This window comes from Rhipicephalus microplus, chromosome 8 (assembly GCF_043290135.1).
Source record: "Rhipicephalus microplus isolate Deutch F79 chromosome 8, USDA_Rmic, whole genome shotgun sequence".
Lineage (NCBI taxonomy): Eukaryota > Metazoa > Arthropoda > Arachnida > Ixodida > Ixodidae > Rhipicephalus > Rhipicephalus microplus.
This window is the reverse complement of record NC_134707.1, coordinates 106,660,283-106,681,199: the sequence shown is the minus strand read 5'-3', so window position 1 is coordinate 106,681,199 and position 20,917 is coordinate 106,660,283. Positions and strand designations below refer to the sequence as shown.

At 44.7% G+C, this 20,917-nt stretch overlaps 1 protein-coding gene across 1 annotated transcript in view; it reads right to left on the bottom strand.

The window, feature by feature from the left end:
* LOC142768343 (sodium/iodide cotransporter-like) overlaps positions 1 to 19,046 on the bottom strand; it is a 32,034-nt gene extending 12,988 nt beyond the window's left edge. Inside the window, exons 1-3 of the mRNA XM_075870314.1 lie at positions 18,936 to 19,046; positions 11,419 to 11,484; positions 7,796 to 7,847 (exon numbers count right to left, since the gene is read on the bottom strand). Coding sequence (XP_075726429.1) covers positions 7,796 to 7,847; positions 11,419 to 11,475 — 109 coding nt within the window. The 5' untranslated portion in view covers positions 11,476 to 11,484; positions 18,936 to 19,046. The remainder of the gene's footprint in view (positions 1 to 7,795; positions 7,848 to 11,418; positions 11,485 to 18,935) is intronic.
* Between the last annotated feature and the right edge of the window lie 1,871 nt (positions 19,047 to 20,917).

Sequence of the window (20,917 nt, the reverse complement as noted above, 5' to 3'; positions counted from 1 at the left end):
CCATAGCGCAATATTAAGGTCTACTTTTTGTACATTAACGCCTTCTTTCTAGCATGGCAGTCCCGACTCTAAGTACATAAAAAGGACTTCTATAAGAGACTTCGCAAAATAATCCACCTAAAGGTGAAAACCGTTTTCTGCCACTGTTCGTCGATACTCTTCACTTCTGCTCTACGTGACAAAACAATAAAAAATAAGTGTCCTCAAACTCTGCATTAAAGCCTATACAACCACCGCAGTTCATTTTTGAGAAAAAGTCTAATTTCTAATACATAAAATTCTGTTAAGCGTTGACAGAAAGCCTACCAGCCAAGTCACCTGAAAGCGTTTGTGAAAGTTTTCAATCATTGTTCGAAAAATTGCACAAAAAATCTGACGATGGTTAGCTATTTATCTTCGCGTCGTTGTTTAAGCTGTTCTGCTAGAATATGCGCGAACTAACACACGCCTATGAAACTAAAAACCCGTGTATTTGACCGTGTTGATTGCGTTTTTTTTCGCTTGTTGGCTGATATGGCGCTGACTATCATTTTTTATTTTTTATTTAATAATACTGTCAACCCTCGCTTGAGGGTCGTAACAGGGAGGGAGTACAAATTAAGTACAAACAGAAAACCAAAACAACTGGCACTCAAATAGCAATGCACACAAGAAACAAAAATTGGTAGTAGGTCAATTCAAGCATGACCAAAATAGGCATAAATTTCTCTGTCGAAAATTGCACATCAGTACTATTAACAACATAATGGGGTAAGCGATTCTATTGTTCTATAGCATCCGGAAAAAAATGACCACCGAAAGATGTCCGTGCGAGTGTTGAAAGGTTTAATGGGGGCAACATGATTCAATCTAGCGCTACGTTTTCCGGGAAGGTGTTGTCGCGTTGTCGTTTCAAGTGCGCTACACTTTAGCGGTCCGGCTTTTGAACCATATATTTCAGGTGGCGTGATTATGGTCAAAGCAAAGAAATCAAGACATGCCATAGCAAGGCTAGCAATTTGTATATACGCATACATATCTGCGTTTTTTTTCCCATTTAACGTAAAGTTCATAGACAGCTCATGTGATTTCGTTTTTTCTGCACTTCGGTGTTTTGTTCGCACTGGCTGTCATAACTTCACAGGTTTCTTATTATTATTGTTCTTTATTTGTTTCTTTTAGTCTTTTTCTAATTTTCATTGACTCACCCGGGTGAAACTTTATCCCGGTAATAACACCTCCACACAAGCTATCTTGCTGATTTTTTTAAATAGTGCTTGCTGATATTGGTTAATGCTTTGTTGCATATGTTCACTCCTGTTTGCTTTTTGCCTAAACGTGGAGGTTGGGTGCGCACGGTGTTAATAAAGTAAACAAGACAACGTTCACTCAAGATGTAAGCTGCTTGAAGATGTACGCTGCTGTAAGCTGCGTGGGAGGTGTCATGTTGCTTGTTGTAACAACAAGTAGTGGTTGCGACAGGCCTTCCACTGTAGTGCAGTAGACGCACTGTTTAGCGTGTTGTTTTTGTTCTATGGCCATTTCGTTCTATGGACATTGTGACCAAATCACTTCCTTGTTGTGTTAGGAACTGCGTCTCAAGTGCAAACGTTCTTCTGTTTCCTTCCATTAGAAAAACTTAAAACAATTCTTAAAAAAACAAAACAAGATGGGTGGCCTTTCTGCTACGCAATGCAACTCTATTCCACACCGAGTTCCACGCCTATGTAGTCTCACGTCTGCATGTTAACTTGAGCGTTACGCACAATGTGTAAAGCGTGAATTACATTTGAATCACCAGGTTACAGGAAACTAGCGTAACATTCTTTCGTATGCCTGTTTCGGCAATTGGGTTATCAGTGCCTTTAGGAGTCTGTCACAGAACGAGCGTAAAAAAGGGCGTGACGCCAAATTCTTGCGATAACGGGCGGGAGAAACGCCGCGAAGTCAAAAGAAAAAAAAGGAAAGAAAAAGAAAACAAACGGCCAAGGCTCCCCGGGCGCGCGCTCTCCCCGCAGAAGCGTGGCTTCATCGACGAACCTCCTCACCCCACATCGGCGGCCGAGATAGCCCGCGATGTTTCTAGAACGAAGGAGGCGTGGTCACGCCTAGTTGACTCATCCGACGCGGAGGGCAGTCGAACCGTCTCGCGCCTCTCCCCAGCCTTCGCTGCGCATCGCGCCGACGAAATGAGGAGAACTTTCTGGAAGGTGGCGCGGAATGTATTTAATCGAGCAGCCGAGACGAGAAAGCAGGAGGAGATGGAAGTTAGCGCAAGAGCGCGTAGGGTATACCGCCGTGTAGTCGGCGAAGGTTGTCCGTAGAGACGAAGCCGGAGATGAAGAGGATTTCCACCTGAGGGGTGAAAGCTCGAGCTACAGGCAAGAGTGTGTTTACCGCTATCGAGCGAAGACGCGTGGCAACAGCTGCGGGTGTGAAGCCGACGTGTTCCGGCGAAGAAGTTGAAGTTTGAAGAGTGGCCAATTGAAGACGGGAGGTTTCCTGGAAGAGAAACTTCGAGGGCTGCGGAACGACAACAACGCTGGACTTTGAGTGAGTGATTCTCGGAAGAGTATCATCTCGACTTTAGTTCCAAGAACTTTGGACTGAATAGGTTTTCTATCTCTTTAGCCTTTAAGTGTCTTGGTTGTTCAATGCATGCGACTGCATTGTAGTGCATATTGTTGTCTGAGTCCGTTGTTCAAGTGTGGCTGATTGTATTGTGTAGTACGTTGATTGATTGGTTTGATTGGTGACATATTGTATGCAACTATTGTGGAGTGTGCATTTTTGTGTATTGTCTTCGATCTGCCATTATTGAGAATATAATTTGTTTGTTTATCAACTCTCGGCTCTGACTTGTTCTTTAGGCCACAGCCGGCGTCCGCTGGCGCGCCAAAAAGGACCACTTCTAAATTGTCCACGCTTTCGTGGTGCGGTTCGGGGGGCCGATACTTCGGCTCTTGGAATTAGCCCGGCGATAGCCTCCCTAATTAACGGGACAGGTGTGACAATTAATCTGGCGTCCGCGACAGGACTTTTTGGTTCACAGTGTGTCCAAAGTAGTGAGAAAGAGCCTCGAGTTGTCGATAGTGCTATCGGAACAATTTTGTGTGTTGTTCAGTGTTCTCGTTAACGAGTGCAGGGGAGTGTTCCGATAGACGGATCTAGGCAGGAGGAGGAGGTAAAACTTTATTAGACCAAGGGATTTGGGCACTTACGTCCCAGGGTCCCCGCACGACCCCACTGCGCTATGCGTTTATGAGTTCATGCAGTTCCATGACGTGGGCGGCCCGGTCAGTGGCGATTTTCTGCTTGGCCGGGTCCGTCGAGCGCAGCAAGGTCTCCCATTCCTCCCATGTGGTGAGTGGCTCCGGGCCCCGCGGGGGAGGGTCCGCCGGGCATTCCATGAGAATGTGGGTAAGGGTAGCGTGGGGGTGAGTGCATTGAGCACAGGATGGGGCGTACGCTCCCGGGTAAATGCGGGAAAGAAAATAGGGGGAGGGAAGGGTGCGGGTCTGAAGGCGACGCCATAATATTTGGTGAAAATTTTTCAGGGATCGGTGGGGTGGTGGGTATAGCTGGCGTTCGGCGCGATATGACTGTGTGATCTCGTTGAACGAATGCATGCGCTCCCTGGAAGAGCCCGACTCCGATTCCGCCGCCGCCCGGTTGATGAGACCTCGGGCGTGGTCATTGGCGGCTTCGTTGCCGGGATTTCCAGAGTGCGCAGGCACCCAGATGAGCTCCACATGGCGGGCCGGGTTTTTGGTGGGCGAGCTGAGAATTCTGAAAGCGCTCTCGTGGACTCGTCCTCGCGCGAAATTTAGGATCGCGGTTTTAGAGTCGGAAAGGACGTACCGGGCATCAGTGTGTGCGAGGGCAAGCGCGATCGCCGCTTCTTCCGAGGATTCCAGGGTGGATGCAGGAGGAAGGTGGAGAGTTGCAATGGGTTGGAGCGTGATCTAGGCAGATACTTTTTGCACGCGGCAAGGTTTTATTTGCGAGACACAATGGATCTCGAAAAGTTAGTTGCTCTTGGCGAGAAGATGGGTCTTTCTGGCGCCGAACTATGGAAGTGGGTAAGCCAGAAGGAGAAAGAGGCAGCGGAGAGAGCCAAGGAAGAAAAAGCCGCTGAGTTAGAACGAGAGAGGTTGGCAGCTGAGAGGGCCAAGGAAGAAAAAGCAGCTGAGTTGGAGAGAGAGAGGTTGGCAGCTGAGAGAGCCAAGGAAGAAAAAGCAGCTGAGTTGGAGAGAGAGAGGTTGGCAGCTGCGAGGGAGAAGGAAGAAAGAGCGCAACAATTGAAGTTGGAATTGGAGAGAGAAAAGTTGGCAGCTGAAAGGGCGAGAGAAGAAAGAGAGGCAAGGGAGCGACAGCTGAAAGAAGAAAGAGAGGTGCAATTGAAGTTGGAGCTGGAGAAAGAAAAACTGGCAGCTGAGAGGGCGAAAGAAGAAAGAGAGGAAAGGGAACGGCAGCGTCAGCACGAGATGGAACTCGAGCCGCTCCGTTTGCAACAGCGAAGCGAAACTCCCGTCCAAGCTAGAGTTGAAAGCAGCGAACGCGAAGATCATGGCTTCCGCTTGAACCCAAGCAAGCTGCTCGTAGCGTTTGATGAAAGGAAGGACGACCTTGACGCGTACCTTCACCAATTTGAGACGATTGCGAAGAGCCAGAATTGGCCGGAACATCAATGGGCGACTGCTTTGAGTACTTGCTTGAGTGGTGAAGCGCTCAGTGTGTACGGTAGGCTGACGCCGACCGATGCAGCCAGCTATGCAAAGGTGAAAGCTGCTTTGCTGAAGCGATTTAGATTTACTGTAGAAGGTTTCCGGGACAGATTTCGGACAGGAAAGCCAGCTGGTGGTGAGACGGCTACGCAGTATGCCGCCCGACTTTGCCATTATTTCGACAGATGGATTGAACTTTCAGGGACAGCGCAGGAGTACGATGAACTTAGAGAGCTCCTAATTAGAGAACAATTTCTTACTAGTTGCCACCCAAGCCTGTCGCTTTATTTGAAAGAGAGGAAGGCTGAGTCACTTGAAGGAATGCTTGAATTGGCTGACCAATTCTTGGAAGCGCAAGGTGGCACTAATTTGGCCAAGGTCAAGAAGGATTGTCCCGATGATTCGAAGAAATTGGCTCCCGAAGAAAAGAAGCGTGCACCAGAGAGCATTCCGCAATGTTTTCTGTGCAACCGAGTGGGTCATCGCGCGAAAAACTGTCGAACGATCTTTACGAGCCCAACGGCAGTAAAATGTTTTAAGTGTGGTCAGACTGGGCACAAAGCAGACGCTTGTCGGAACGGAGTGAGTCAAACTCACCAGGTATCTTGTGTGCAAGCGGCACCGAAATCTGATAATAATGCCGTCACCGATGGATTCGTAGAGTTGAAGAATGGGGAGAAAATTCCTATTGTGGGTGCTGTAATGTCAAAACAGCCACCCGGTGTTACGAAAGGAATGCCAACGCTGCCTGGAAAAGTTGCGGGCAAAAAGATTACGGTGTTAGGAGATACCGGCAGTTCCACTGTTATCGTGCGGAGAAATTTTGTACGGGAAAGTGAGTTGACAGGCAGAACGAAGCCGGTTTGCCTAATTGACCGTACGGTTCGGATGCTTCCCGAAGCAGAAATTGAGGTTGAAACCCCGTACTTCAGCGGGAAAGTTACTGCTTTATGCATGACGACCCCCCTGTATGACCTTGTCATCGGAAACATCGACGGGGCGCGAGGGCCAAGTGATCCAGAATGTTTGGGAGAAGACCCGAAGATAGAGCCCTCGCCAACACAGCGGCCGCGAGATACAGTGGAGGAGCATCCCGTGACGGATCTCACTACAGCCTAAGGTGAAGCTGCGGCGCAAGAGACAGCGAAGGAGAAGACGATCGTGTCGAATCAGTTCACGGGCCGAGCAACCGGACTTACGTCGGCACGACCTCAACCGACCGACAGTGTAAAGGAGACGGAGTTGGCCAGCCGGGCAAAATGTAGAGGCATGATCAAGCGGGTAAATAAACAGACAGGACCCGTCGAATGTAATGACGCGTTAACGGTGTCGGAAGAGACAACGATGGCTGAGACGACGCCTCAGATATCGTCGTTGGAAAGGGCTCGCCGAAAAAGAACGTGGAAACACAAGAAGAGATCGAGCGAGCACCGCAAAAAGTGGCGCAAGCGCTGCTCGAAGTACACAGGATAGGTGCGGAGGTGGAATCGGAATCTGTCTGGCAGGGCTGAGTGACATATGTTGTGTTCTTGTTATCCTGTGTCTCAAGTGTATGTCGAGCGAGTCAAAGTGTTCTGTGCGATGATGTGATGTATAGTGTTGTATAATCGTTGTAAAGACAGAACTTTGTACGTTTGTATTGTTTGGAATGTGTGATGAAGTGTTGTAGTCATGTACCTGAGGTTATATTTCATGTGTATGAGATTGAATGTAATGTCCAATCGTATTGAGTGATATATTGTGAATGTGAAGTGTCATAAGCGACGGATTGTGCTACAGTCTGTGAGAGTGTGTGGTGACTTTTCGCGCTCGTTCGTTTGTGTGGTCTTGAATATTATGAGATAATATTCTTAAAGTGGGGGGCAGTGTCACAGAACGAGCGCTAAAAAAGGGCGTGACGCCAAATTTATGCGATAACGGGCGGGATAAACGCCGCGAAGTCAAAAGAAAAAAAAAGGAAAGAAAAAGAAAACAAACGGCCAAGGCTCCCCGGGCGCGCGCTCTCCCCGCAGAAGCGTGGCTTCATCAACGAACCTCCTCACCCCACATCGGCGGCCGAGATAGCCCGCGATGTTTCTAGAACGAAGGAGGAGTGGCCACGCCGAGTTGACTCATCCGACGCGGAGGGCAGTCGAACCGTCTCGCGCCTCTCCCCAGCCTTCGCTGCGCATCGCGCCGACGAAATGAGGAGAACTTTCTGGAAGGTGGCGCGGAATGTATTTAATCGAGCAGCCGAGACGAGAAAGCAGGAGGAGACGGAAGTTAGCGCAAGAGCGCGTAGGGTATACCGCCGTGTAGTCGGCGAAGGTTGTCCGTAGAGACGAAGCCGGAGATGAAGAGGATTTCCACCTGAGGGGTGAAAGCTCGAGCTACAGGCAAGAGCGTGTTTACCGCTATCGAGCGAAGACGCGTGGCAACAGCTGCGGGTGTGAAGCCGACGTGTTCCGGCGAAGAAGTTGAAGTTTGAAGAGTGGCCAATTGAAGACGGGAGGTTTCCTGGAAGAGAAACTTCGACGGCTGCGGAACGACAACAACGCTGGACTTTGAGTGAGTGATTCTCGGAAGAGTATCATCTCGACTTTGGTTCCAAGAACTTTGGACTGAATAGGTTTTCTATCTCTTTAGCCTTTAAGTGTCTTGGTTGTTCAATGCATGCGACTGCATTGTAGTGCGTATTGTTGTCTGAGTCCGTTGTTCAAGCGTGGCTGATTGTATTGTGTAGTACGTTGATTGATTGGTTTGATTGGTGACATATTGTATGCAACTATTGTGGAGTGTGCATTTTTGTGTATTGTCTTCGATCTGCCATTATTGAGAATATAATTTGTTTGTTTATCAACTCTCGGCTCTGACTTGTTCTTTGGGTCACAGCCGGCGTCCGCTGGCGCGCCAAAAAGGACCACTTCTAAATTCTCCACGCTTTCGTGGTGCGGTTCGGGGGGCCGATACTTCGGCTCTTGGAATTAGCCCGGCGATAGCCTCCCTAATTAACGGGACAGGTGTGACAGAGTCTTAAATATATAAAATTCTCCCAGAAGTTTAGCATCGCTGTTCAGATACCTGTTTATGTAATTCAGCATATAGCTTACCTGTGGAAACGGCCACGGACGATGCAAAGATGGCTATTGCTCCCACCATTTGCTGTAAAACAGAAAGTGTTTGTTACGGATGGGTGTTTCATATAAAAATTTTCAGTTGCCGGTAAGTGAAGCGTTTTATTTCAAAACTGTTCGTACTATGCAGCACATCTGCTTTATACGATTTGTCCTTAAAATACTGCCATAAAATACAGTAGTATTTGTACTGGCGCTAACTACATAATCCAACTCATCACGTAATGTTAGAGGGTGAACATTTCTTTCCATACTCAATCCGTATCCTGTCTCAACGCAAAGCCTGAATGAAAATGACGTGTAACAAACGAGTGCTGACAAGTGGGTGCATAAGCACAAGCCCAGATTCACTACAACCATAACGCTCTCTAAGCTCGTTTAATAAAGGAATGAGGTGATACGATTATCTCAGACGATTTTCATCGCCTTTTCATGTCAAACAGCTGATTCTACATAGGTACGTGGCGACGATGTGCTCTCTAATGAGGTCTTGACACTGTTGTTGCGTGAATGTATCATCAATGTCATCACCTTCATTGGTTTCTCATACAAATTTTTGTCTTACATTCGATAAAGCTTATTCGAAAGTAGAGTGCCTGTCCTGTGTGGTCCTATTCCAGACCCGTTTCTTGACGCTCGTTGCATCAATCCACTCGTTAAAACTATTACATTTAAAATCGTCTTATGTCTTCGAATGTAATTTGACAACAGGCAAACCAACTCCACATGCGTATAGAGATATATAAATTGAGTGCACTCAGGATAATTACGAACGAGAGAAAGCAAAAAAAAAAACGAAAGACAACAAAGCAGATCCACGTGAAACTTGCCATGCTGTTTGAAAAATTCACCAACAATGAAGTGGGTAAACTATCGAAAGTACTGCTAACACTATCTTACACATAGCCAGTGTACTCTGTATTATACGCCAGCCGTGAGAAGGCTCGCTGTTTCATTTTGTCTTCTTCTTTGGAACAAAATAGCCACATTTGTTCATTTTTTAAGCACAATGTTTATACATCTTCCTGTGCTTCAAGAAATGCGTGCAACAGTTCTAAAAAATAGTGGCAATGAGATACTTTTTCACAGTCTTCGTAACTAATACATTTGAGGCGACAGACAACCGTATAATAAGTTGTCTCTGGTCCCATTAGGGTTGTTCGATGGAATAATTACACCAACAAATGTGGACATGTGTATTATTAACTATTTATTGAATTAAATGGGTGGTCGAATGCAATGCGTGTATTGAAGCCCTTCCTGTGACGAGCCTCTTGACCAATTGAGTTTACGGAGTAATAAAATATGACGTATTTCACCGAAAAGCGAAAACATTAGCGTCCACGCGTGCAGCTGCCATAGCCAAGCAGACAACATGAATAACGTCGCTGTTTCCGTCAATGCGTTCGGTATTCGTGAATACATGGTTGATATGCACGCTTTCATGTAGGGCACCCACGAAGCGAAGAAGAATCAAGGCTGGTTACTGAATGCTCGCTCATTCAGGAAGTATTGAAATTATGTGTCAGTTGCGCTTCTAGTCGTTCTGATTTAGAGTTAATCTAATTTCACTACTCCAAAAACATTGAAAGGCCTAATTTCGGAAATATGAAAGCAGCATTCGGCTCTTCGCAGTGAGAACACTTGTATTTGAACAGACCACCTGTATCATTTAATGAAATTTCATTGGTTTTATTTTTAAATACTTTCGCAAGTAATGTTTCTTCTCCATAGACATGCCGCATGAAATTGTCTTCCGCTACTGAAAAATAACAGAGGCAATGAATGGACGAAAATTCAGTATTTCGCTTATTTTTCGAATATTTCGTAACACAATTTTCAGAACACTCCGTACCCTGCTGCATAAAACACAGGTACTGGCTGAACGGTGAATCTATGCACAATATCAGGCGTATCAACATTGGGAATTACTTCGGCAATATTAACTTACAGTTCATAAGAAGAGTGATTACAAAGTCATCGCGTATCGAAGTTACGATGACTGTTGATCTAAAGAAAAATGCTTTCTGTAAAGCATTTTTCGTGCCCTGCCGGCCAGACCCGGCTGCCAGAGCTCCAATTCAGCATCACTATCTTTTAGCTCCCGCACTCATCATTCGTACAGTGCGACAAGCGTATTCAGGAAGATCATCTGCCGTTTCGCTCTTAGGTTCCGCTTAAAATTAGCAAAAGAACCTGTGTCACACGGGCGCGCAAAAAGTCTTTTAAGTAAGCGGTCTTTTACGAAGTTGAAAGACTTTTAACAAAGAGGTGTTTGCGGCGCAGACACACGGCAGCAACGATCTCCTTTTAGTGTTTTCGTTCGAAGACGCTAGCGAAAGCGTGGCGCTAGCAGTTAAAAGAGAAGCAATGAAAATTAAACGATGTATCACGATGTACAAATTAAAGACTTGTTGCACTGCTCGTTTCTTTAAATAAATATAAGAATAAGAGATGAAGAAACACCAATGTGAATGTTTTTTGCACTAGATAAGGAAGCATTCCCATAACTAGCGACGTGCACAAGTCCGTCTGGCACCACTGTGCTTTTATTTACCGTGTTTTTCGCTGCTATCGACTGCTCTCGACACGTAATGGGCGACCGTACGGGAGAAAAAGCGAGGATCGCAAGCCTCACGGCCTGCCTTCTCGCTCTGGAAAGCGACGCAGACGCTGCAAAAGCCGCCAAGGAGAGGATAAAGCAGCGCAAGACCGAGCATCACCACTTGATATTGCCGACGCGTTGTAGCTGCTTACGAGACTAGAAAAGGAAATAACCATTAAAAGAGTTCATTACACCTTCTGCAGGATATGAAATTTGTTTTTACAAAGAGTTTTGATGACAGAAAAATAAGCATTCGCTCTTTTTTTCCCACCACTCGAAAATTGCTGGCGCCCACTGGTTTCGAGGCTACTCATTCGGAGCCGTAAAAGAGATCGACGAACGCCGTTTACGAAAAAGACCGCTTCTGAAAAGGAATTCGCTCTGTGCCGTGTGTCTGCTGTCAGGAACTCCTTTTCGGAAAAAGACCGCTTACTTAAAAGACTTTTAAGTGCCCGTGTGACAGGGGTATCAGACAGACTCCGTGAACAGAATAAAAGGACAGCACATGCTGACAACAGCTCACACTCTTATGAATCAGCATTGAAGGCGTTTACAGTTGTGACAATTGCTGAGGCCTCAAGTGCTATATTTAAAACATGATGGACGTTCAAGGCCACGGCTCGCACTTAAATATTTGCAGAGACCCACTTGGAGAGTAAGCCCTTCAATGTACCTAATACAATACAAAAAATTAGCTGTGTATTTAGCGAATAGGTGGAATGATGTAAAAAAAATTGGTTGCGGCTGCTATCATCTTTTCCATACTACGCCATCTTGCTTTCAACTTATCAGAGTTTCAACAGAAACGATGATCAAAACAATGGTACATATACGGCACAGCTTCAATCTTGAGGCCCGGAACTTTTGTTTTTCATTTCCTATTTACCGGTTTCACGACAAATCGTGACACATTCGATTCAGTGTGCATTCGCACATTCTGGCGAGTGTGAGTTTAAGTGTATAGGTAGTCTTTTTTTGTTATTTGGATACTCACGGACAGAATAATGTAGGTCACAGATGTCACCACGGAAATGGGCGTGTTGTAGCGCATTCGAACGTACTGAAATAGAATCACAGAGATTGGGTGGTATTTGATGTCATTGATTAATATTCATGTAATAATAAAGTGTTACCACCTGTTTTTTAAAGATTGTGGGCTCGTTAGGCTTAATAGAGTAATGCACATGAAACGATCCTATCAATATTTTATATATATTTTCACTTAAAGGAGCCCGGCAACACTCTCTGAGCATGGTCAGCAAACACTGCTGATCAGTAGTCGAGGCTCTCGAGAACACGCGAGCCAAACTATAGCATAGCACATGGCCTAGAATTTACTGTCAGTTCCTAATTTCACAAAGGCATCGCCTACGAATGATGTAATATACCTGCATTTCAGAGCGCACAAGGCGATTGGCTGATTCAGGCGTCAAAAACGCCGCTGGGCCTATACTCACATCAAAACTAGGCTACACGTTTAAAGAAAAACAAGAAAAGAAAGTATTGAGGATCGTCGCGCATGCTCCAGGAAGGGCCGCCTATTCTGTATTGCTTGTGATCCCCCTTCCTTTCAGCGAACTCGCTAGCCTGAGAGGAGTGGGCGAAAACGCCTGAAGCATGCGACGAATACCTGTAGCTCCGCTGCTACTTGACGGATTCCGAAAGATGTTTGCGGTGTGTGATTCGGGAAGTGTGTCTGTCCCATTTAACACATTTAACGTTTAAATTGTGGGACTATACCATTTAAAACTCAGCAAAGATTTACGGGGCCCTTTAAGGAACAAATAAGTAAATAAATAAATAAATAAAGTTGTATGAATAATGAAATGAATAATTATATGCTGAACTTAAAGAGAACCGCCGCGCGCCTTTTCATCACTTGTGAAATACATTTGCACTCGCTGGTCACTCTTAGAACGTGTTCTCAGCTGATGTACATAGTACGCTCATTAAGGGTTAAATGTGCTCGTCATTACAAATTGTCACGTTCACCCGAGCTGCGACGGGGTAGTCCTTAATAAAAGTCGCCCGGACTTTCAAGATTCAAGCCTATAGAGACCTGTGACAACAAGCGTGCCAATGTCTGGGAAAGTCAACTGCGCGAAACGTTCAATAACTGATTGACGTCAGGTTAATTATTAAGCGCTATTGACAAAGCACATATGCGAACTAGAAAGAGCAAGATGTGATGCGGAAAGTCCGAGAGATTAATCAGAAAAATATCTGGTTGGATATTCTGCATTTGGAAAGGTGTAAAGGGAGACGAAAGTAAGAAAGACAGAGGGAGGCAGGGAATCGGATGCACACACAAACGCACACACAGGTGTGGCCAGAATCGCTGAACGAGGCGGTAAGCTCTAAAAAACATCAAGAATTGTCTGTGGGAGGTATATCAATGACTTTGAGTGGAGCTGGAAGTTTCTTTTCTTCAAACAAGTGTAGGCTCCACACTTGAAACAGCCCAGAGCGACTGAAGAAACAAAAACACTATAACCGGCTGCCACGGTTTCAGTATAGATATAAGCCAGTTTAAGATACATCGCTTAGTGTGTTGCCTCGTCTGTTGTTAGGGAATACTTCCAATCAGCGTGGCGTCAACTGACTGCGGATGGCTTTTTCTAGAGACCGTGACGATCTTTCCTTTATCGAAATGAGAGCCATTTATAATAGTGTCTATGCAGACTTATATATTAATTGTCATAATTAGCAATAATTAGTATGTTCATTCTATTACACGCTACGATAAATCATTATTACGTTACGTTATCATTCACTGAAGCGGCGTAACCACTGTGACGTTATTGTCAAGCCTTCATTCATCTGCGAACACGTTTAAACCCGACGATTGGCAGAGAAATGCGTGACTCAACATTTATATTTCTCGAAAAGTATCTTCTCTACACTTTCGCAAAATTCTGCTTAATACGACTCCCAGATTTTACGTGGACACATGGAATCTAGAGACTGTGAACTATCTTATATCTTCTCGTTGTGCCATTTGGAATTTATCTGACAGACACATGTGCAATCAAAATAGAATAGTAGCGCTATGAAACAAGGGACCAGTGCGCAAAGCCATACAAGCGCGCTTGCGTGGTGGGTGTGCTGTCGCGCATCCCGAGTCACGGGCGCGACCGCTCATATATCCCGGCATATTCAGCTTTGTTGTCTCGGGGCCTGCCATGTATGTCGCATTATCATATTTGGGAATGCCGGAAGGGACAACGCATTGTATTTTCCTTGTGTGTGCGTGTACCTGTCTCCAACAAATATGCGCACATAAATATACCACGCACGCACAGCTCAGCAGATCTGCACTTTGCACATCACTACTGAGGGTCTATAATGCTTTCGAAGCCCTCAGTTGCTACTTGGCGAATGGGTACGCCGACGGGTGTAGGAATAAGCACTGCAACGACGTTGAATTATGCACGCAGTCCGACAGCGGGGAAATTTAAAAACCAATATGTAAATAGTCATGCCTTCAGCTCAATCAATATATGCATGCTGTTTATAGCGAGGGTACGTGAACCGAATTCTTTCGGATAGCGACATTGATGATTGATATGTGCGATTTAACGTTGCAAAACCACCATATGATTAGGAGAGGCGCCGTAGTGGAGGGCTCTGGAAATTTGGAGCACCTGAAGTTGTTTAACGTGCACCCGAATTGGAGCACACAGGCTTACAGCATTTTCGCCTCCATCGAAAATTCAGCAGCCGGAGTCGGATAGCGACGTTAGTGGCACAACCAGAAAGTTGGTTAGTAGGAGTCGAAACCCTTCCGAGGAATACTTTCATGTGCACACATTCATGCAAGCCTACATGCAACCACCCCCTCGCCTATATACATTTGCGAATATACACCCGAGTAATGTAATGCAACACTGCCAATGCCAGATAGCCTTTGCTGCATGTCATGATTATAAAATGAGTATCCTATAAGTATTACAAGTTCAATATATGGTGTACCTACTACACCGTAAATATGGCGATTTTGTTCGTTTTTCTAAAAAGAAAAAGCGTGAAAATGCAACAGTTTCTGAGGTGAGAAACACGAATCTCTTGAAGCAAACTTCGAGTGTAAGTCTGTCTTTATCGCCTTGGTATTCGTTTAGTACTTACTCCAATTATCTAATTTTATTTTGGTTATAAATGTGAAGCGTTTCTTATCTAACTTCGGCGAATTTCTTTGAGCATATCTATCTATCTATCTATCTATCTATCTATCTATCTATCTATCTATCTATCTATCTATCTATCTATCTATCTATCAATCTATCTATCTATCTATCTATCTATCTATCTATCTATCTATCTATTTATCTGTCTGTCTGTCTGTCTGTCTGTCTGTCTGTCTGTCTATCTATCTATCTATCTATCTATCTATCTATCTATCTATCTATCTATCTATCTATCTATCTATCTGTGTATAGCCGCTTACGTATGGGTTCTCTTGTGGTCTTCCCTTAACTTGGCGTGAACCAAAATTAGCATGGGAGGGTAAGATGGCTCAACAAATAAGATGCGCTGGTCAAGGCATGAATAATGTCCCAATGCAGTCACCTACATCGTCAAACACTTCCCGCCAGACAGTGGCACATACTCACGGGCAGGTATGTGCCGCTGGTATGCGGGTACGTGCCACAGGTGATTGACACTAAATATTTACCTAGGAACAATCAGAACACGCATGGGCAATATTAACGCACGAGTGTTAAGAAATATCCAACAGAGGTAGCGGCGACCCGTATCTAGCAAACGTGTCTAGCAATCGTCACATATTCACTATATTGGCGCCATGAACACCAAATGCCACGCTGCTGAGAGACCTCTTCTGGCTTTAATTCTTCAGGAAAAGTGAGGCTCCAGTAGTCGGTAGTAATCCTCTTGAAATAAGAACAGATGAGATATATTATAGAAAGACTGATACCTTGAGTGGAGCTAGGGGGGGGGGGGGTATTCTTGAGGAAAAGAAGAAAAAAAAACGGAAACGTAAGAAAATACGTGGAGGTGTGGAGTGCACGATAACTGTCTCATGTGAGGACATTTCGACCGATACATTCACGGGGGAACGAGGAATAGAGAGGCAGTTATATTCTGTTTCACACATCATGTGCAATGCTGCGGAAGCTAGCGAGACTTCTTGCAGTCGATGCATTCGCAACAAAAAGTAGTTCGACATTATTACCCCCAAAAATTTAGTTTTTTCTTTTGTTATTAGAGCGAGAAGCAATTGAATAAATTATGTGTCTTACAAACACGCCGTTGAACGTCTGTTATTATGTGGCAGTATAGCTTAGTTTTCTTGTGACGTCACATACAGGTTCTGCACTCTGGGTACTATACTCTGTGAACTACTCAGGGTACACAGCCTGTGACTATGCTGAGGGAAAAAGAGAAAGGAGAAAAAGTGATGAGGATGAGGATGAAGACAGGAAGATGACAAAGCGTGGTGTCGTAATTACCAAGCGTAGGGGTATTCTTAATGTCTAGTGTTTAGTCGAGTAGTTTTCAGAAGCTACAGCCGTCGAAGACACCGGCACTGCAGTTGAAAGGTGATAGAGTAATATCTGCTTACTTGGAAGACAGAAGTGAGGTTGAGTTGGTACAGAACCGGCACAACAACCTTGATGGCAACCGGAACCATCGCGATGTGGAACAGTAATGCCCAGGCCAGATGAAACCCGTACGCATACATGTGGGCAGGAACGCCCACGACGCCCGTCGCAGAGGCGGCGGTTGCCAGACTCGACGCGGCCAGTGGTATCACCATCAGGCTCTTGCTGCCCAAGAATATCTCATCAACTCTTGCTTGTGAAGCCTTCTTGCGAAATGTGAAGTAGCACCCCACAGCAAGACCGGCACCAGTTAGCAGCAAAAACGTTGCGTAGTCTACAACGTGTGCCATCGATCCCTCCTCGTTTTATCGGGCGTCAAATGTGTGACTGAGCAAATGTTATACACAGCCGCGACGTCTGAGGGAGGCGCACAGATGGCTGTCCTAGTGCATTCACGCACGACTAGTTGCCAGTCCCCGCCATGGAAGCCGTAATAAAATGATGCTCAACAGCTGCTTCCAAAGAAAAACAAAACCAGGCTACTGTAGGTACGTTTCAAGCGACGGAAAATTATAGCCGGGGGCGGGCGAGTAAAAATTAAAAACAAAGTGCCAACCTTGGCGCACTTGACAATCACTCATAAAAAATAGTTGCGCAAAGTGGTTTTCTTTCGACCCATAAGTGTATTTATGCGTTCTGGAGTGAATACCGCGTATATCTCGAACTGTTCATGGTTACTGTCTCAAATTTTACCGTTGGCTAAGCAGTCTGTGCACGTACATTCACGGTTTTGAATTAAAGCCTTTGACACAAGCATTTTCTCTGTGTGCAGCCACTATCTTGAGAACGTAAAAAATGATTCTGCTTCACAAAAATGAGCAACTGTGATTGCAAGACACGTTTATGCAAATTATAATGGGCGGTAATATTCATGATAATGGGGGTAACTAGTGTCGCTTCTAAAGATGCAACAAACAATTCATAGGCTCTCTCTTTTCCTTTCTTTAAGGAATGCCCTACGTGTAGTTATATGCAGTGCCGTAAAAGGTTGTGTTTTTTCTCTCAGGGGCAGCTTCAGTACTATTCTTTTTTCACATTTATAAGTGCAAAATGAGCATGGAGGTGGTGAAAAGCATACGATATAAATGTTCCTTCTCGTGGTGGCAGGTCAACCTACAAAGCTCACAGTCCATGACGATTTTTCTCTGAAACACTTGTGTGCGAACAGCGTTCGGTCACACTGACTGACGCTTCTGCGTTGCCCTTTTGTGTGCAGGTGCCTGCAGTCACGACGCTGAATTACGACTACCGTTACGCGGTTGCTTGCAACACCCTGTGGCTGCTGCAACATAACGATCTCTGTATACGCGTTTGTCTCGTGTATCGTATCTTGTCTGAAATGTACGAATCAAAAGAGTATTTAGCGCAACAAGTTGGTATGGGTATGTATTCATGGCAGCAAGCAGTGCGAAAAACAAGACAGACAAGATCAAGGAAAGATACGAACAACGGCTGACTTTAAACTAAGATTTTTTAATCTGAAGCGATACATACATACATACTTACACACATACACACACTATACTTACACACATACACACACTAATACATACATACATACATACATACATACATACATACATACATACATACATACATACATACATACATACATACATACATACATACATACATACATACATACATACAGTCATACATACATACATACATACATACATACATACATACATACATACATACATACATACATACATACATACATACATACATACATACATACATACATACATACATACATACATACATACATACATACATACATACATACATACATACATACATACATACATACATACATACATACATACATACATACATACATACATGCAATGAACCCGGCCGTAGGGAGCACTCGTGTTTAAGAGAGTTTTATTTCTGAAAAAAGCATACATACGCAGAAGACATTTAAGTGTTACATTTTTCGTTCCGAAGACATTGCTTATATATCTTAACATACATTCAAATGCACAGCAGGAACTCTTTGTACCTGTAAACAGAATTTCAAACGTGCATAAAAAACTATGAGTAGTATTACGTAATATTCTTGAAAAGGTACAAAAACAACGTTTTAAAAAATGCGTACAAGAATAAACAAATACTTATACAATACTAAATGCAGATTCAGTGAAATCACAAACACAGTACTAGCCTATCTTCTCAGCAATGAAGTCAAGGAATGGACACGGTGTTCATTCTGAGAAGAATAAATCGTGTTGACCCCCGCTGGAGGAAAGCTTCCTCCCCCAGAATGAATAACTGTTCGTTCCGATATGTTAACATCATGATTCTTGAGCGATGTTGCAGAGGGAACATAGCCCTCTGAAGGCGTCTCCGCAGGCATGCCAGTCACCTCCACTTCTACAATACATAAGCACCAATACACATTATCAGCTCAACAAAAATGTCTCTGTGCCGCGACTGCTATTGCAGCATGCTGACTTGAAACATGTTGGCAGGCACTGCGCCGTGCTCCCGATCGGGTTGCAGAAATTAGGTGCCTTTTCTCATCTTCTATCCACTACCACATGCTGGTCACCAAACACCAGAAAATACGTGCCACAGGACATTCGTGAAGTACATGATTTAGAGTTTCCGTCCGGCCGCATTGCGGACATGAGCTACAGGGCGCCACACTCCACGCCGCAAGGCGGTCGGCCGTTGGCAACGCCTGCCATTCTCTTGAAGTCTCGGTGCTTCATTGGGTAGGGTCGTGGTTTTCATGAATCAGCGTCGACTTTTGCGGCATTTCTTGCGCTGATCATCGTTTATATGTTTTGCAGCACTACATTCACATATTTGAGTGGGTGACATATCCATTAGATCAAAGTCTGGTAAGTTATTTTGCAAAAAATGCAGAGATACCACTTACGTATAGTATAGAGTGGCGGCCGCTCAGCCGCCGGTCCTGTCTCGTCTGCCAATCCAAAGAAACGACGGGAATTCCCAACAGACACTTTGTGATTTCTCGGCCTCGGTATGTCGCTCCCTGTGTGTTTAGAAGAAGTGGTTAACAATTTACAGTACTTGGTACTGTACTATATACGCTGTATACGCGTTTGTCTCGTGTAGCTGAAAGCCGTTCACGTGCTGGAAAGCTCAGCCACACTATGAAAGCATTTGCTGCCAACGCTTCCTGTGTTTAGAAAAATTGGTTAACGATTTAGAGCACTTGGTACTCTTCTATGGGAGAGTATGTAGCAGTCTCCAGATCAATGCCTTATGCGCCTCGGCCCTGCACAGTGTCAATCTTGATAATGTTCGTGTGTTAAGTGTCAGCGTGAATCATCTTTTGTATTCCCTACCATATGACCTTCTGTTTGTAGCGGCTACGGAATGTATCAATATTGACAATGAATGAACATGCCTTCATAATTGACAATGGCATCTCAACTAAGTCATTGTTTTTTCTTTAATCTCCAATCTTTTTATTTAAAGTCTTTATTTATGTCTTACAATAATGTCTTATGTGGTCAAAAGGCTGGAGTATCCATAGGGTCTACAGTTACTTGTGTCCTCAGCGGTATCTTTTCGAGTAAAGTTAAGGCGTGCTGGATATTGTATAATGTCCTAATACCAAAGTTTTTCGCTGTGTCGAGGATTACATTTTTTTATTCGACGATGATGCTAGTGACGTCAATGACACCTAAATCATGCGCAATTTAGAGCTAAAGGCGCCCTCCAACACTTTTCCACCCCCCATTTTTTACTCGTGGACTGCATATACTGACGCACGGACAACTTAGTGCGACAAAAATGGCAGTGATAGCGGCAAGCAGTACAAAGTTATTCAATTCAAAAACATCTAAATAAAAAAATTGCGTTCCCTCAACTCGAATATCGCGGGTTGACATGACCACATTTCACTCTCTGCTGTAACGTTGCAGGGGGTCTCCAATGACATGGGCTGAAAGCTCTTACGTAGAGGAAGCTCGTAGACAATTGTTGCCGGTTCAGTCAAATCTGTTTATGACGCTGTTGGTATAGAAACAGGCAACGTGCTGCCTGACCACGCCGTTTTGTTTACGCGGTCAAACAGCTGAATGAGGCTGCTAGAAATGAGCCTCCCCGACTTGTCAGAACTTGAGCAGGTCCTTTTTGCTTCAGAGTGAAGCTTTACGACTCCTGTGATAGGCTGCGCTCATCGTCGTCATTTCCGCCCGCGTAGTTCTAGCGAGCGCCAGTGTGCACCGACGCGGTCGACAGCAATAAGGTGAATTTATTGCACGATTAAAAAACTAAATGATTTGATATCAGTGCTTGGAACTAGGCTAAAATTATCCGCGGCCAATGTTCTACGCAAAACACATAAAAATTAGATGCTTCAAACGTGTTGCAGGGCCCCTATGAGCTAAGAGGCCTTGGCCTAATACTTGCTCCTGAACTTTTGCAGGATCATTCAACAGAGTTCCTTGGTGTAGTTGCTGTTACAATAAAGGCAGCGCTAAGCAATTCATTGCAATTGATGCGATACGCTAAAACGTTCCAATGCTGAAACCAATGCAATGCAGCAAGTTCCACCGGGTTGTGTTACGTATTGCACTGTGTCCACCCCTCGAGGTGGAACGTGAACTAAGATACAATTTTATCCAAATGTTAAGTTTTGGAACCTATCTAGGCATGTCAGTCTAATAGTTGTCAAGTCGATCGTCTATATTCAGAGCTGATTCATGACTAGTGAAAAGAAGAAATTGCCTTACATAGGATAAGAAAAGGTACGTTGACGGCCTGTGTTCTCAAGCTACCTGAAAATAAACACCAGACCTGCGCTGAAGGCGCAGCACAGTCACAGCAAAAGCTAGAAGAGTGACCTTTCAGAATCTTTTTTAAACACTCATTGCAAGTCCGCTGCAA